Source organism: Leucopleurus acutus, assembly GCF_964270905.1.
Source record: "Leucopleurus acutus genome assembly, chromosome: 13".
In the NCBI taxonomy this organism is placed as follows: Eukaryota; Metazoa; Chordata; class Mammalia; order Artiodactyla; family Delphinidae; genus Leucopleurus; species Leucopleurus acutus.
Genome location: NC_139155.1, coordinates 39,954,909 through 39,974,158, shown reverse-complemented (window position 1 = coordinate 39,974,158; position 19,250 = coordinate 39,954,909). Strand labels below are relative to the sequence as shown.

Genomic DNA, 19,250 nt, shown 5'->3' with positions numbered 1-19,250 from the left:
CCAAATATCCGTGTCTGAATAATCACAGTTTCTCTTGTCATTTTTTCAAATAAAATGGTGCTCCATGAAAAAAGCAACTGGTTTAGCTCACAACTCAATCAGACAGGCGTATTTCCTCCAGAATGTTCAGTATACGGTACTTTATGTAGACTTCCCATTTTGTCACACAGATTATTAAAAAGATATTTAATTACCTCTAATGCAATACTCAATAGTCAAAGACTGACAGCTTTTCCCCTAAGATCAGGAAAAAGAGAAGGATGTTCACTTTTACCACTTTAATTCAACACAGTATTGGAACTTCCAGCCATAGCAATTAGGTAAGAAAAAGAAATAAGACATCCAAATTAGAAAGGAAGAGGTAAAATTATCTCTGTTCACAGATGTTACTTGTATAAAATCCTAATGAGTCCAAAAAAACTGTTAGAGCTAATAAATGAATTCAGCAAAGTTGCAGAATACAAAACATTCAAAAATGAATTGCATTTCTATAGATTAACAATGAATGATCCAAAAAAGAAATTAAGAATTCTACTTACCATTATATCAAAAAGAATAAAATACTTAGGAATAAGTTTAACCAAAGAGGTGTAAGATTTGTACACTGAAAACTATAATAAGAAATAAAAGAAGATACAAATAAATTGAAATACATCCCATTTTCACGGATTGGAAGACTTAATATTGCTAAGATAACACTGCTCAAAGCAACCTACAAATTAAATGCAATCCTTATCAAACTCCCAATGGCATTTTGGTAGAAATCAAAAAACTCATCTTAAAATTCATATAGATTCCCAAATGGTCCCAAATAGCCAAAACAATATTTTAAAAGAAAATTAAAATTGAAAGACTCCTACTTACTGATTTCAATACTTACTAGAAAACTATCGTAATCAGAATAGTGTAGTATAGGCATAAGGACAGACATATAGACCAATAAAATGGAAGAGCGAGCATAGCAAAAAACTCTTGCATATATAGTCATCACTAGTCATTATGGAACCGCAAATTAAAACCACAGATACCACTCCATTCCGATTAGAATGTCTTTTTTCAAAACAAAAAAAAAAACACAGAAAATAACAGGCACTGATGAAAACGTGCAGAAATTGGAATCCTGGTGCACTGCAAGTAGGAATGAAAAATGGCACAGCTAGTATGGAAAACAGTACAGTTGTTCCTCAAAAAATTAAACACAGAGAGCTTTCCTGGTGGCAAAGTGGTTAAGAATCTTCCTGCCTATGCAGGGGACATGGGTTTGAGCCCTGGTCCAGGAAGATCCCACATGCCGCAGAGCAACTAAGCCCATGCGCCACAACTACTGAGCCTGCCTGTGTTCTAGAGCCTGTGAGCCACAACTACTGAGCCCATGTGTAGCAACTACTGAAGCCCACGCACCTAGAGCCCGTGCTCTGCAACAAGAGAAGCCACTACAATGAGGAGCCCGAGCACCACAACGAAGAGTAGCCCCCGTTCGCTGCAACTAGAGAAAGCCTGCGTGCAGCAACGGAAGACCCAATGCAGCCAAAAATAAATAAGTAAAATAAATTTATTTTTAAAAAAAATTAGCATCGAATTACCATATGATTTACCAACTCCACTTCTCGGTACATACTCAAAATAAGAAGGGACTCAAACAGATACTTGTACAACCATGTTCATACCAGCATTATTCAAAATAGCCAAAAAGTGGAAGCAACCCTAATGTCATCAACAAATAAATAAAATGTGGTATATACATACAAGAGTATTATTCAGCCTTTTAAAAGGAAAGAAGTTCTGACACATGCTACAGCGTGGATGAACCTTGAAGATATTATGCTAAGTTAAATAAGCCAGTCACAAAAGAATAAACTGTATGATTTCACTTAAATGAGGCAACTAGAGTAGCTGAATTCAAACTGACAGGAAGTAGACGGGTGGTTGCCAGGTGCTGGGAGAGAAAAGGGAATTATTGTTTAATGGGAAGGGAGTTTCAGTTTGGGAAAATGAAAAAAGTTCTGGAGGTGGATGGTGATGACAGCTGCAAAACAATGTGAATGGACTTAACTGCACTGAACTGTACACTTAAAAAATGGTTAAAATAGTAAATTTATATTATGTATATTTTACCACAATAAAGAGAAAGAAAAAAAGGTTAAAACGTTAAATTTTATGTTATGTATATTTTACACAACGAAAAAAGTGCACACGCACACACACACACACAGACACATGCAATCAAGGGTCAAGATTTAACCAAATTAGTAATCTGAGCTACGCTGATGAGCACTGTCAGGTAAGTGATGTATTTTTTAAGCTGTGAACGTGTGGTGTGAAAAATACAATGATTACTGGTACAGTCTGGTGTCTCTGCCTTGACTACTGATTAGACACTACCAGTTTTCACCCACCTTTGCTTTTACACCACCAAAGAACATGCCAACACAGTGAAAAGGGCCAGAGGAGAAAGAACATCTCAGTAGTACTATGAAAACATTTTTTACCTTGTCCCATATGCCTCTTAAAAGGGTCTTGGTGATCCACCAAGGGCGATCCAGTTAACACACTTTAAGAACCACTTCTCTAAAGATGGATAAATATGGCAAGAGCAGAACAATATGATAGACTGAAAAAGCTGGAAATTTTTCAAGTCTTTCTCTCAATCAGGTAAATGTTTATAAATGGAGTTCAATATTTGCCTTAAGATGTCAGAAGTTCCAAATTCAGGCACTACTCTTAAAAAAAAACAGCAAAACATTCTGTAATACTCCTTCTAGCTCTAAAAGTCTCAGATTCTATATACTTTGCAACATTCATTCAGTAGCTCACTCAACACATACTTACTGTGTATCTACTGTATGCTACGTTGAGGAAACAAAGGAATAGGCTCAGTCCTCCAGTAATAAGAAACTCAACACAGAACCACTAAAATACTATATGTTAAATGCTATAATAATAGCAATAAAAAGTACATGGAGGCGACACCAGAGAAAATGTCAAGAATAAAGAGAACTGACAAATATGAAGATAAGACCATTGAAATGGAGTCTGGGGAGCAGAAAGAAGAAGAATAAAGGCAAGAGAACAGAGTGAAATGTACCTGTGGGACACCACCAAGCTAACAAACACACATTATAGGAGTCTGAGAAAGAGAAGAGGGTGCATAAAGAATATATGGAGAAATAATGGCCCCAAACTCCCCAAATTTTAAAAAAGGCATGAATCTACGAATCTAAGAAGCTCAATGAACTCCAGGTAGGAATAACTCAGAGACCCACACTGAGAAACATTATAATCAAACTGTCCAAAGACAAAGAATTTTTGAAAACAGCAATTGGCGACTCATTGTCATGTAAACACAAGGGAGCCTCAATAAAATTAACAATTTCTCATCAAACTGTGGAGGCCAGAAGGCTATGAGATGTCATATTTAAAGGGGGTGGGGGTGAGGTGGGGAATGTCGACCAAGAATTTTAAATCTGGCAAAACTACCCTTCAATACTGAAGAAGAAATTAAGACATTTCAAGGTAAACAAAACCTGAAGGACTTTATTGGAAGTAGATGTCTCCTACAAGAAATGCTAAAGAGAGTCCTTCAGACTGACATGAAAGGACACTAGATCATAACTAGAAGCCATATAAAGAAATAACGAACATCAGTAAAGTATCTACGTAAGTAAATATAAAAGCCAGTATTACTTTATTTTTTGGTTGGTAACTTCTCTTTTTGTTTCCTATGTGAATTAAAATAGAAATGTATAAAATAATAATAAGTCTGATGATGGGCACACAACATATATAAGATGCAGTTTGTGGGACTTCCCTGGTGGTCCAGTGGTTAAGACTCCACGATCCCAATGCAGGAGGCCCAGGTTCAATCTCTGGTCAGGGAACTAAGACCCCGCATGCTGCATACCGCACATGGTGTACTGCGCAGCCAAAAAAAAAAAAAAAAATGTAGTTTGTGACAACAAAAAAGACACATAAAAGTGCAATGTGTTTATATCACTTTTTTTTTTTTTTTTTGCAGCACGCGGGCCTCCCACTGCTGTGGCCTCTCCCGTTGCGGTGCACAGGCTCCCGACGCGCAGGCTCAGCAGCCATGGCTCACGGGCCCAGCCGCTCCGCAGCATGTAGGATCTTCCCGGACCGGGGCACAAACCCGTGTCCCCTGCATCGGCAGGCGGATTCTCAACCACTGCGCCACCAGGGAAGCCCCACGTTTTTTTATTTTTATATTTTTATTTATTTATTTTTTTGGCCACACTGTAATGCTTGTGGGATTTTAGTTCCCCAACGAGGGATCGAACCTGTGCCCTTGGCAATGAAAGCCCGGATTCTCAACCACTGGACCGCTGGGTAATTCCCTATATCATCTTTTTTTTAATTGAGAGAAAGTTCACATTACATTAAATTAACCATGTTAAAGTGTATAATCCAGGAGCATTTACCATATAGTTGTGCAACTATCACCTACATCTATTTCCAAAACACATTTGTCACCCCCAAAGACAACCTCATACCCATTAAACAGTCATTCATTTCCCATTACTCTTCTCCCCCCCAGTCTCTGGCAACGACTTTCTCCCTTTGTGGAATCATCTATTCTATTGGTATTCAACAGATATTTCATATAAAATGAAATCCTACGATATGCGACCTTTTGTGTCTGGCTTCTTGCTCTTCATTTTTCCTTTCTTTTCTGGTTTTTTTTTTTTGGCTGCTGTTGGGCCTTCGTTGCTGCACACAGGCTTCCTCTAGTTACAGCAAGCAGGGGCTACTCTTCATTGTGGTGCTCAGGCTCCTCATTGCATTGGCTTCTCTTGTTGCAGAGCACAGGCTCTAGGCGTGCAGGCTTCAGTAGTTGTGGCGCGTGGGCTCAGTAGTTACAGCTCATGGGCTCTAGAGCATGGGCTCAGTAGTTGTGGCGCAATGGCTTAGCTGTCCCGCAGCACATGGGATCTTCCTGGAGCAGGGATCGAACCCATGTCTCCTGCACTGGCAGGAGGATTCTTAACCCCTGGACCACCAGGTAAGTCCTCACTTCATATGTTTTTGAGATTTATCCACATTGTACCATGAATCAGTATTTCATTCCTTTCTATGGCTGAATAATATTTCACTGCATGGATATACCACATAAATCTATTCATCCACTAATGGACGTTCAGGTTGTTTCCACCTTTTGAGTCCTGTGAATAACACTGCTATGAGCATTCTTGTATAGTATTTGCTTGAATACCTACTTTCAATTCTTCTGAATATATACCTAGGAGTAGGATTACTGCAAGAGTGCTAGTAAGAGATGAGGAGCTAGGCAGTGGGATGGGATAGCAGAGACAAACAGAATACTGCTAAAATAGCAATAAAAAAGCTGCAGGTGAGGTATGTATAAAGAGAGGGGTCAAGATAATCTTGAAGTTCTGAAATTAGGCAACTGGTAGACGGTAATCCCTTTCACTCAAATAGGAAATACAGGAAGAATAACAGGGAAGTGGGACAAGAGTGGGGAAAGATGACAAAGTGTTGCATTGTACATGCTGAGTTTGAGGTGCTCAAGAAATACAGTGACATTGAGACTGCTAAAAAAAAAAAAAAGAATATTGAATCATCAGCATATTGATGGAAGAAAGCAAAAATTACACCTAAAGTGTCAATTATAAATATATAAAGTGGGACTTCCCTGGCGGCACAGTGGTTAAGAATCCACCTGCCAATGCTGGGGACATGGGTTCAATCCCTGATCCGGGAAGATCCCACATGCTGCAGAGCAACCAAGCCCATGTGCCACAACTACTGAGCCTGCACTCTAGAGCCTGTGAGCCACAACTACTGAAGCCCGCGTGCCACAACTACTGAAGCCCACGCGCCTAGAGCCCGTGCTCCTCAACAAGAGAAGCCACTGCAATGAGAAGCCTGTGCACTGCAACGAAGAGTAGCCCCCACTCGCTGCAACTAGAGAAAGCCCGTGCACAGCAATGAACACCCAACGCCGCCAAAAAAATAAATAAAAATAAATTTTTAAAAATTTAAAAAATAAATATATAAAGTGAAATTATTCTTAATCATTAAGCGTTTTCTATGTGCTAGTTATAGCACATCAACTGCATTTTTAAAATTCTAAAACAATAAACTTGATTAAATCCACATTAAGTATTAGTTGATTTACTAATTAAATTGTTGTAAATCTGGATTATGTATACATTACTCAGGGTTTTCCAGAGAAACAGAACTAATAAGGTGTGTGTGCATACACAGAAAGACATTATAAGGAACTGGTTCATGTGATTATAGAGGCTGTCAAGTCCCAAGATCTGCAGTCAGCAAACTGGAGACCCAGGAGAGCTGATGGCACAGCACTTGTCAGAAAGCAGACTCAAGATCCGGGAAGAGCCCATGTTTCGCTTTAAGTCCAAAGGAAGGAAAGAAGGCAGTCAGGCAGGACAAGTTTCCTCTTACTCACAGAAGCATCAGCCTTTTTGTTCTATTCCAGCCTTCAACTGACTGAAAGAGGCCCATCAACATTAAAGACAACCTGCTTTACTCACTCTACAGATTAAAATGTTTTATCTCAGCCAGAAACATCTTCACAGACATACCCAAAATACTGTTTGACCAAATATCTAAAGCCACCTGTGGCCCAGTCAATTTGACACATAAAATTAACCATCACAAGTGCTCTTCAAGATAACTCATGATTTTCTACGAAGAAAACTGAATTTTTTGATAGTTCAGGAAAAATATGGTCCTTAACTACCCAAACCTCCTTGTTTAAAAGAATAATCTATAAAATAGAATACCATACACATTATGATTTATTCCAATACTAAAGAGATGAAAACAGCATGTTGAATTAAATAGACAAAGGTTTTTTTTAATTGTCGTGTAGTTGATTTGCAATGTTGTGTTAATTTTTGCTATACAGCAAGGTGATTCAGTTATACATATATATACATTCTTTTTTATATTCTTTGCCATTATGGTTTATCACATATAGTTCCCTGTGCCATACAGTAGGACCTTGTTGTTTATCCATTCCATATATAATAGTTTGCATCTACTAACCCTCAACTCCCAGTCCATCCCTCCCCCGCCCCCCTTAGCAACCACAAGTCTATTCTCTAGGTCTGTGAGTCTGTTTCATAGATTGGTTCATTTGTGTTATGTTTTAGATTCCACATACAAGTGATATCATATGGCATTTTTCATTCTCTTTCTGACTTACTTCACTTAGTATGACAATCTCTAAGTCCATCCACGTTGCTGCAAATGGCATTATTTCATTCTTTTTTATGGCTGAGTAGTATTCCTTGCATATACGTACATCTTGTTCATCCATTCATAAATAGATAAGGTTTTTAAACCATGCTCTTGAAGAAGAATATTCCTTGAACTGGACCAAAATGTCATCACAAAAATCAACCAATGCAAACCATTTTCCCAATTTACAAAGAAAAAAACAAAAAACAAAACCTTAATGAATGTAAACGTTTTCAGTTTTAAGTGCTTTCGCATAACATGACAATCCTCTGACACCTTCTTCTATTAGCCTGTACTAGAATTAAATGAGATACATTTAGTGCAAAGTTATACAGTTACTGTAAACTTAAATGTGCATTTTGTGATGGTCTTCACAGGGCTTTACAAGGCATCATGAACGAATACCTGAACAAGTTTGAGAACCACTTACTTAAACAATTACAACAAATACATTTAGAATAAGACTGCACGGTTCTCAGCCTAAGAAGATTAGCCATCATAAAGATGTAAATTCTCGGGAATTTCCTGGCAGTCCAGTGGTTAAGACTCTGAGCTTCCACTGCAGGGGGCACAGGTTCAATCCCTGGTCAGGGAACTAAGATCCCACATGCCATGAAGAAAAAAAAAAAAAAAAAAAGATGTGAATTCTCTTTGAGCTAATAAAATACCAAAATAATTTTTTTCTTGCAAATGACAAGTTGATTCTAGCGTTTATATGGAAAAACAAAACAAGAAGACACAAGAAAACTCTGGGAAAAAAAAAAAGAGGAGCAATTTGCAGGCTGGCGGGGGGTTGGAGCGGGATGTCCTACTAGATGTGAAAACATAATAAAGAGTGTGACAGTGATACATGAGTAGTCCGATGAATGGAGCAGAATGACAGTCTACAAATATGCCAAATATATATGAAAAATGAGTGTATGTTAAAGGAGGCATTTCAAATGGGTGGAGGTAAAAAGAACTTAAAAAAAATGGTGTGATAAACCAATGCCTACCACTTCTATCAGCTGAAACCGTTAAGAAAATAAGAATATTTAGTAACATAAATTAATACTTATAAACTATAAGATAAACTGACACATCCTAAATGTTCATCAACAGAGTAACAGTTATATAAATTTTGGTGCATCCATAAAATGGAATACAGTACAGTCATTTTTTTAATTGAGGCAACATCATATATATAAATACATCATAATCTGAAAGATATATTAAAAAGAAAAGCAAAAGCACAGAGAAATCTATATAATATCCAACCATCTGTCTAAACATGAAAGAGAGAAAGAAACTGTAACATATGTAGATGACTATATATGCATAGAAAATTCTGGAAGAATAAACTTAACAGATTGATTCTGGGTAAGGAAAATGGATGGCAGGGGGAGAAGAGTGGAAAGGAGCCTTTGTGACTTTTCAATTTCGTATTACATGCATGTTACTACCTACTAAAATATACTGTATTTTAAAAAATACACCTGGAAAGTATATAGAATGGTAATTTTTTTCTTAGTTTCTCAGTTATTATAGATATAAAAGGGACTAAGGAAAAGCTATAAAAAGAAGAACAAGAGGGCTTCCCTGGTGGCGCAGTGGTTGAGAGTCTGCCTGCCGATGCAGGGGACACGGGTTCGTGCCCCGGTGAGCCATGGCCGCTGAGCCTGCGCGTCCAGAGCCTGTGCTCCGCAATGGGAGAGGCCACAACAGGGAGAGGCCTGCGTACCGCAAAAAAAAAAAAAAAAAAAAAGAAGAAGAAGAACAAGACTAACAGGTACCTGATAAAAGCCAAGAGAACCAAAAATGACCAAATAACCTAGATGACTGCAAGGTGACTACATAAATAATTCATTATTATAATCCTCTTCATACATTTTTACAAACAAAAGGATTTTAAAAATCTTAAATCACTTAAAGTTCTTTGCAGACATAAAACATTAAAAGTCTACCTAAAATATTTACTTTATTATCCTGTCTAGTTCCAAAAAGGAGTTGTGAACTGAAATGTTACATTTAAAATGTCAAATAACCTTTGTTTGACATAAAACGACATTCAAACGATTAAAGCAACAGTAAAAACTATGTCTACATACTTTGTACAGCTCCTAGTAAATTCAAATCTCAAATCAATTGCCTAGACTAAGCTAGTTTCCCAATTATATTGATATTTCTCTTTGTATCACTATGAAGTTACTAATTTAGCAGAGTCTGTTGCCCTGACTGATATGTAAGCTATGTCTCCCTTATCCACTGAATCATCCTTGGTCTAGCAACAGAGCAGGAGCTCAATAGGTATTTGCTGAGTAAAGGAAACCAACAGGAGAAACTTTTACATATCAAATGAAAATTTCGTTCTATTCAAAAATACACTTGTAAAATTATGAACTATAATTATGTTTGTTTAATGCAGGCGCACACCTTTATTTTTATTAGAAATTTAAGGATAATTTCCTTAAATTCTGGAGCCATAAAAACAACATCAAATCACCGATTTTTTAAAAAGCTGTATGTTATAGGAAAGAGAACCTAAAGAAAATTATAACCCAAAGGGAAATTTCATAAATTTGGTTTAAGTTCACACTGAGTAGGAATTAACATTTTGGAGGGAATATGTCTGCTTAAGGCAAAGCAATGGGTGCTAGCCTCTTGATCTAACTACCAATAATAGGAAATGGCCTAGCTCTTAGTATCTGGTTTGTGAATTGTTGGCGGGTCCTCAAAACCCTTTCATGGAGTCCATGAACTCAAAACTATTTTCACAATAATACTAAGACATTATTTGTCTTTTTCGCTCTCATCCTCTCACCTGTGTACAGTGTTATATTCCTGCGGTTATGTGATATACATCACAAGAAGACTGAATGGAAAAGCTGACGTGAGAATTCAGCTGTCTTTAATTAAGACAGACAAAGATTTGCAAAAATGTAAAACAATCACTCCTTTCTCTAATATTTTTAACAGTTATTTTTCATTAAAAATGTCATTTTATGTTAACATAAAATCAATTTAGTACCACAGTTTTAAAATAATAATTATTAAATAAATATTTTTCAAGGTTTCACTTTCTAATATAACTCCCAGTAAATATAAACCACATAAATGAAAGATCAGGGGCCTTTAATAATTTTTACAAAAATAAAGGGATCCTTTAATTATACAGTCGATAATCCCTGGTCTAGACCCTGAGAATATCTATGTAACAACCAATGTGATTTTTTCAAACAATAAATTTAAAATAAAAGAGGGAATCCATAGATGTAAAGGAACTTAAATATAATAATCAAATGCAATGAAGAAACTTTACTTGCATCCTGATTCAAATAACTGGCTAAAATTTTAAAAATGTGAGACAATCAAGGAAACAAATACTAGCTGGATATTTGATGATATTTTAAGAAATTAACTTTTTTAAAGTTGTTAACAAAGAATATAACTGTTACAGCTGGATGATGACTACACTGAGGTACATAAAAGTCATACAGATTTGAGAAAAACAAATTCTTAGTGTAATTAACAAAATATAAACACTGTCTAACTTACTTGTTTAATTCTAACTACAAAAAAGTATAGTATTTCCAAAACAACAGTATTAGACAATATAAAAGCCACTGAATTGTCAATTCAAAAACAGAATCTCTTCGTTTTAAGGATTTATATGGCTACATGTTTTTAAAGAGGATGAAAAATGTTCTTTAACCTTTTGTATTTTTCTAAAACCAAATAGAGTATCTAAGAATATACTTATTTTAGCACCACTTACAAACCTAAAGCCATATTCATGAATATAAATGTTAATTCGACATATTTAAGAACCTTTATCAAAGGCAATATGTTGAGATTATGCAGGCTAAAACTTGGAAAACAACCACCTATAGGAACCCACTATCTACTTCATAACCAACACATAACCCCCCAGTCTATAATACAATATAAAGTGATAATTAGTTCCCTGAAAGATGTCTAATACAGTTTATTGATAACAAAGTACTGATTTTAACAAGTGATTACAAATAGAAGGAAAATCTAAACTTTAGGCATTTTAATATTTTAATTGTTGCCAGCTGGGGAAAAACAGTAACGAGCACTCAAGGGCTGAACATTCCCAGGTTTGGCTCTTTGCATTCCAAGCTATTTCTTGCCTCAGCATCTTCACATATCCCAGTAGCTGAATACCTCCTCCCCATTTATGGCATAGCTGGTTCAGAGAGGTCTTTAATTGAAGGTCACCTTACAGAGATCATTTCCCTCACCATCTAACTACTTAAGGTTCTCCTCCCTTAAATGCACTTAATACAAAATTTATATTTACAATTTTCTTGTTCATTGTTTGCCCTCCCCACGAGACTACAAATTCTATGAGGGCAGGGACTAACTTTCTTTCTTTTTATTTATTTTTTTAATTGAAATATATTTGACATATAAATATATCCCTGCCGGTCCAGTGGTTAGGACCTGGCACTTTCACTGCTGTGGCCCAGGTTCAATCCCTGGTCAGGGAACTAAGATCCCGCAAGCCACGCGGCATGGCCAAAACAAAACCAAAAAAACATGTTGTTTTATGACTGGAATATATCCAATGCTAGACATATATAAGATAATAAATACAGGGTGAATTAACATACTCTAAAGGGTTGAGACAATTATGATTTTGTTAAGACTCAAATATGAATAATATACAAGAGGCAAGTGTAAACGACTCAATCAACTAGACTACTGAAAGCAGCAACTCTAATCAACTGCAAAGAACTTCCTCCTATCTATTCTCTTTCTACAACTCTTGCAGAGACTTGTTGTTCTTGTACTTGCATGTAGGAAAGAGCCTAGTGTTTGCATGTAGGAAAGAGCCTGTCAGTGTTGTTTCGTAAATTCTGGTACATTCATGGATGATATTTCTACAGCAATTAATGCAACATATAATTTAATTAGTGGGCTAATTTATAATTTAGCCCACTACTGAGAAGTTCAGAGTTTAAAACAATCACCTTCAAAAGACAGTATTAAGAAAGTGAAAAGACAACCCAATGAATGGGAGAAAATATTTGCAAGTCATGGATCTGATAACAGACTTGTATGTAAAATACATAAAGATATATGTATATGGATAGCTGATTCACTTTGTTATAAAGCAGAAACTAACACACCATTGTAAAGCAATTATACTTCAATAAAGATGTAAAAATAAATTTTAAAAAATAAATTTAAAAAATAAAAGAACACTTAATAATAAAAGACAATAAGAACCTGCTGTATAAAAAAAATAAAATTCTAAAATTAAAAAAAAAAGACAATGCAATTTTAAAATGGGCAAGGATCTGAATAGACAGTTCTCCAAAGATGACATACAAATGGCCAATAAGCAAATGAAAATATGCTCAACAGCATTAGTCATCAGGGAAACACAAATCAAAACCACAAGACACTTTACACCCAACAGGGTGTCTATAATCAAAAAGACAGATAATAATAAGTGTTGTTAAAGATGTGGAGAAATTGGACCCTCATACACTGCAGGCAGGAATGTATAATGATGCAGTCACTGTGGAAAACAGTCTGGCAACTCCCCAAAACATTAAATGTAGAGTTCATATATGACCTAGCAATTCTATTCCTAGGTATATATCCAAGAAAAATTAAAACACATCCACACAAAAACTTGTACACAAATATTCATAGCAGTATTGTTCATAATAGCCAAAAAGTGGAATCAACCCAAATGTCTATCAACTGATGAATGGATAAATGCATACAATGGATTATTTGGCCATAAAAAGGGATGAAGTACTAAATACATGCTACAACAAGAATGAGCCTAGAGGATATTATCCTAACCAAAGGAAGCCTAGTCACAAAAGACTATATATCATATGATTCCATTTAAGGTAAATCTATAGAAACAAAGTAAATTAGTGGTTGCCTAGAGGTGGGGAAGCGGGAATGACAGCTAAAAGGCATGGGTTATGAAAATGTTCTAAAATTTATTGTGGTGATGGTTTTACAATATATGATATACTAAAAACCAAATGGGTAAATTGTATGGTATCTTAATTAAAACTCAATAGAGCTGTTACAAAACAACAAAATGGTCACTTATGTTTTTGGTTACACTCTATTGCATTTATCAGGGAAATTATAGCTACTTTGGTCTTCATAAGGGCCACGGGGTATATTCCTCCAAAAAGAAATTATCTTTCTTTAAAGGAGACAAAAATAAGAAAAGTGGACAAAGGGGAAATCTTCACAACTGCATGATTACCATATCTGACGTATCATTTTACCTACTCATTCTCATATTTTGAGCAGTAATTTTTCCTACCGATGTCACATTTTTGTCTTCTTTAAACACTTCAAGAAACTAAAGAATGCCTAGCTTAATACAAAATGTTCAACTAATTTTCCTTAATTTCTTGACGTTTCAAATTTGATCAATTCCTTTCAAAAATACTTACTTTGCAGAGATAATGTGAGGAGTCAAGATATCACAGTAAGATGTCTAAAACAATGCCTTGTACTCAGTAAATTACTGTCACTATCATTATGCTAAAGGAAAGAGAGGATCCTAAAGTTGATGAGCAAAACTGCAGAGAATGGGGAGGACATAATGGCTACACCCTACAAAGGCACAATCGTGTGTCAAGGAAAGGAAACCCTTGGCAGAAAAGCCTAGAGCACACTGAGAACTGCAGCTGCAGCAGCAGCAGCAGCAGCAGCAGCATGATCATCACCTCCACTATTACTACCATTTCTATCATCACCATCATCACCCAACACTACTCTCCTCCTAAAGCATCTATTTATATGCCTTTAACTCTTTCTATTTATGAAACATTTTAACATATGAAAACATCCCCAAACTCAGCTAATAGAACATCTTATCATTTTCCATTTGTTTCAAAAAATGTTTCATATATATGTACTATAAGCTAACACAGATCCATTTTCATTCCCTCTCTTCCTTATGGTAGCCACTATCTTGGACTATGGTGTTAATCATTTCTATGCATGTTCTAGCTACAGATACCTGTAAACAATATAGAGTATTGTTCTGCATGTTTTCAAACTTTCACTATATAGCATATTGGTCTGCACCTTGCTTTCAAATAGCCCAACATTCATGTCATGTTGTTTCATGCAGCTCTAGTTCATTCACAAAAACTGTTGGACAGTATTATATTATACTGTATGAAAGACAAAATATATTTGTCCATACTCTAACTAATGAGATGTTTAAAGTGTTTATCTAATTTTGTTATTAAGAGGCTACAATAAACATAATTTCTTGAGTTTCCAGGATATATTCATGGAACTGGTAGGCCAAAGGACATATACCTTCAACTTCTTTAGAGCTGGAAACAAATGGAAACAAATGGAAACATATCTTTGTTTCCAACTTCTTTAGAGTTGGAAACAAATGGAAACAAACGGAAACAAATGGAAACACATCTCCTTTTTTACACTACAGTCAGCAGTGTAAGAGAGTTCTTGTTTCCTGTCATCCTCACAATCCTAGGTACTGTCACACCTGTTTTTCTTTTTTTTTTTTTTTTTAGCTGTACCCCACGGGAGCTTACTTCTCCAACCAGAAATCGAACTGGGGCCCCAGGCAGTGAAAACGCCGGGTCCTAACCACTGGACTGGCAGGGCATTTCCTATCATAATTTTAATTTTGCAAACCAAAGGGTCTAAAGTGGTACTTCATTGATTTATTTTTTCTTGATTAGTAAGATTGAGTATCATTTATTGGCCTTTCAGGTTTCCGCTTACGTAAAATGCCTTTAACAGTACGGCCATTTTTCTACTGATTTGTGGTAGTTCTTAAGAACAATTTGGGTACCAATCCTTAAGCTCTTTCTTCCCTCCCCACCCCACCCCCAAATATAAACCTGTTGCTGATTTTCATATCTAGTAAGGTAGAAAAGCAAAGACAATTCCTGCCTTCTCAAAGTTCACAGCTATTTGCCAGACATTTATATCTGTGTTTCTCAAACCTTTTCGGCCACTCACAGGTGAATTCCTCCATGACAGCCAATACACATACCCTTACACATGAAGTGAAAAACAGGGCTCTACATCAACTTATTCTAAGGCAGGGGTCCCCAACTGCTGGGCCACAGACCGGTACTGGTCCATGGCATGTTAAGGAACTGGGCTGCACAGCAGAAGGTGAGCAGTGGGCAAGTGAGCGAAGCTCAGCTGCTCCCCGTCACTCGCATTACCACCTGAGCTCCACCTCGTGTCAGATCAGCAGCAGCATTAAATTCTCATAGGAGCACGAACCCTACTGTGAACTGCGCATGCCAGGGATCTAGGTTGCATGCTCCTTAGGAGAATCTAATGCCTGGTGATCTGAGGTGGAGCTGAGGCGGTGATGCTAGCGCTGGGGAGCGGCTGCAAATGCAGATTATCATTAGCAGAGAGGTTTGACTGCACAGAGACTATAATAAATCAACTGCCTGCAGACTCATATCAAAACCCTATCAGTGAGTGGCAAGTGACAATTAAGCTGCATCTTACGGAGTAGACTGGACATAAGCAACACACTTAGGGTATCACTGTCTCCCATCACCCCTACATGGGACCATCTAGTTGCAGGAAAACAAGCTCAGGGCTCCCACTGATTCTGCATTATGGTGAGTTGTACAATTATTTCATTATGTATTACAACGTAATAATAATAGAAATAAAGTGCACAATAAACGTAATGCTCTTGCATCATCCCCAAACCATCCTGCTCCCTCCCAGGTCCGTGGAAAAATTGTCTTCCATGAAACCAGTCTCTGGTGTCAAAAAGGTTGGAGACCACTGTTCTAAGGGATTAACCACAAGCAAATACACAAGAAAACATACAGAATGTCTCCACTCTATATAGCCAATGCCACATTTTGGCTCTGATATTAATCATCATGTGGCTTTCATACGGATCAGTACACAAGCATCTACTTGATTAATAACGGCTTGTTAAAACAATTAATAATAACCATCGTATCAGGTACATTAGGATGTCTGAAACAACAATTAAGAGTGCCCATTCTCTTTACCGAATGAAATAAGAATTAAGGTACAAATTCAGACCAAGCAAATGAAATATTTTAATTTTCAGTCGTACCATCATACAATCAGTTCTTACGGATAAATCTGCTCTGCAGCAGTGAAATGATTCTTCTAGATATTTTAGTGACAGCAGACTACAGCTGAAAAAAAGTTAACTTCATTTACAGGAGCACTATAGAATGCTTTGCAAAATAAAGACGCTGCCCCAGAGGCATGTAATCATAGAGCAAGAAAGGACCTTAGATCAACTTAATCTAATTCCCTCATTTTCAGGTGAGGCACTTGCAATCCAGAAATTAAGAAATCTCCCTAATCCATCTCCTCTGAAATCTACAAATTCAGAGTTCTTTCCATTGCATCACGCATCTTATTTTACACTCCCCAGCTCTAAAACTATGTTTCCCCTTAATTTCACAAGTTTGAGTTGATGTGTTATAGAAATAATGGAAGTATCTCCCCATACCAATCCTTCCCCTCCTCTATCCTCCATTATAATGTACCCAATGAAAAAACCTGACTGCCTAAATTTCTGACTGTAATTAGGTGCGGAGTGCTGAGCCCCTGGCTACTGTTTCCGCGTTAAACCAATAGAAATGTTAATTCTTTATACAATACCTTCTTCAACAACACCTACTAAATGTAGACTTTGCAGGAAACGCAGTACACGCCGCTCCTCCTGGCCCGCATACCACCGACGCCAGGAAGCCCGGGGCCCTGGGGAGGCGGCGTGCGGGGCAGTCGGGAGTTGGGGTGGCTAGGGGAGTGGGGCTCCTAAGGAGAGGGGTGGTCCCAGGGATGCCAGGGAACTGGCCGGGTGGCGGGGAGCGGCAGGGAGCGGCGGGGAGAGGCCGAGAGGCGCGGCCGACTCACCTTTCCGCAGCTCCCGCTCCCACACTGTGACGATGGGCCGCGAGTGCTTGCGGTGGTGGATTAGCCACAGGGACAGGGTCTGCACGCTCTGCTGCGAGTTGCTCAACTCCGACAGCTTCTTCTCCAGCGCCGCCTCAGAGAAGGCGGACATCCCTCCGATACCGTGCTCACGCCGTCCCACGCGGTGAGGCTGAGGGGGAGGAGAGTTTCGCCGCCCCCGCCGCGGCCTCGCCCCCTCACCCCACCCTTCCCCACGCCCTCACCACCGCTGCCGCCACTTCTAAGATCGGCCGCAAACCAGCAAGATGGCGACCAGCCGGCAGTGACGTCACGGCCTACCCACGCCCCGCCCACCGAACAGGCTCTGCCGAGGCCGAGCGGAAGGGGCGGGGAAGAGACGCGCCCTGGAGAGGCGGTCGGGGGGCGTGCCGCCTGTGTCTGGGCCGGAGGCGGGGCGGGGTTTGCCAGGCTTAGAACCCTCCTCCTGGGAGAAACTGTATTTACCAAGGGGTAATTAAAAATCCCTTAAACACCAGCGTGTTTGCACAAGGCGCCAAATGCTAGTTGCGTGGTCCAGCTCAGTAACAGTGAAGAGTTGGGACTTTCTTCATGTAAATGGCTAAATCAATTGTGATACTTCATCTTACAGAATACATGCAGCAGTTTAAAAGATTCATAAATCCAATGGTGGATTGTTTTTATTTTAAGTTGCAAAAAATAAGTACAGTATAATGTTTGTTTTATAAAAGTATATATTTTATAAGAATTCATAAGTATGCAAATAAGAGAGGATAAGAATTGGTGCCCTTAAGCTGTGTCTGAATTGTTTTCATTTTTTACAAGAACATATTCATATATTCCATAGTTAAAAATTAATTTCAGAAATCTCATAATTAATTCAGCACATTTGGACATAGCACTTGTCTTAACTATGATAATTCACAAAAGAAACAGAAGACAGATGCTGTCATGTTCTAAATATTAATACAAGAAATTTCAAGAAAGGTATATAAGAAACCACAGGAATTCCTAAGCCATCTTTTGGGAAACACTGTTCAAGAACTTTGCCTATTTATTTGTTTGTTTGATTATAAGTATAGCTTCTCTTTCCCATTTTTAATGTCACTACAGCTTGAGGTTCAGAGGTACCTCAAGAGGTGAGGTAACTCTCCTTCCTCTTCCTCTCACTCCAATATCAATTCCTATCTCTACATTCTTCTCTTTCCCTCATTTTACATCCTTTTCTTTATCCTATCTGCTTAGTCTAGTTCTAAGCCTTAACTTAGTCCAACTTTAACCTGTCTCCCAAGACCTAACAGTATCTTCAACACTATTCCTTGAGCCCTGAAGCCACCAAAATTGCTTCATATCTTCTCCCAAATTGTCTTCACCTGAGATTCCAACTCTTCCCACTCCCTCCTTCTCTATCTCATCTACATTAACTTTATTTTTTAAATTAATTTATTTTATTTTTGGCTGCATTGGGTCTCTGTTGCTGTGTGTGGGCCTTCTCTAGTTGCAGCAAGTGGAGGCTACTCTCTGTTGTGGTGTATGGGCTTCTCACTGTGGTGGCCTCTCTCTGTTTCGGAGCATGGGCTCCAGGTGCGTGGGCCCCAGCGGCTGTGGCACACAGGCTTCAGTAGTTGTGGCACACAGGCTTCAGCAGTTGTGGTGTGCAGGCTCCATAGTTGTGGCACACGGGCCCAGCCACTCTGCGGCATGTGGAATCCTCCTGGACCAGGGCTCGAACCTGTGTCCTCTGCATTGGCAAGCAGATTCTTAAACACTGCACCACCAGGGAAGCCCCAAGTCTACCTTAACTTTAAAGACCACCTTGAATTCTACCTTCTTTTCTTTCCCAACCAGTCCAATACATGTGAGAATTTCCTTTCTATGTCATTAACTGACTTGAATGACTTATTTAGTACTTACACCACTAGTCTATGTTATTTATAATTATACATATCAACATATATGTCACTGAGAGCAAAATCTAGCTGTGGAGAGAATATATATAATTCATATGTCCACTTTATTGGGAACGGGTGCCCGGGTGGAGAGCAGCAGGGTAAGGGAACCCAGGAGAACTGCTC

The 19,250-nt window shown here is 38.1% G+C and overlaps 1 protein-coding gene across 1 annotated transcript in view; it reads right to left on the bottom strand.

Moving 5' to 3' along the window:
* RPRD1A (regulation of nuclear pre-mRNA domain containing 1A) overlaps positions 1 to 17,355 on the bottom strand; it is a 69,125-nt gene extending 51,770 nt beyond the window's left edge. Inside the window, exon 1 of the mRNA XM_082852753.1 lies at positions 17,158 to 17,355. Within this exon, the coding sequence (XP_082708879.1) occupies positions 17,158 to 17,308 (151 nt within the window). The 5' untranslated portion in view covers positions 17,309 to 17,355. The remainder of the gene's footprint in view (positions 1 to 17,157) is intronic.
* Positions 17,356 to 19,250: the final 1,895 nt, after the last annotated feature.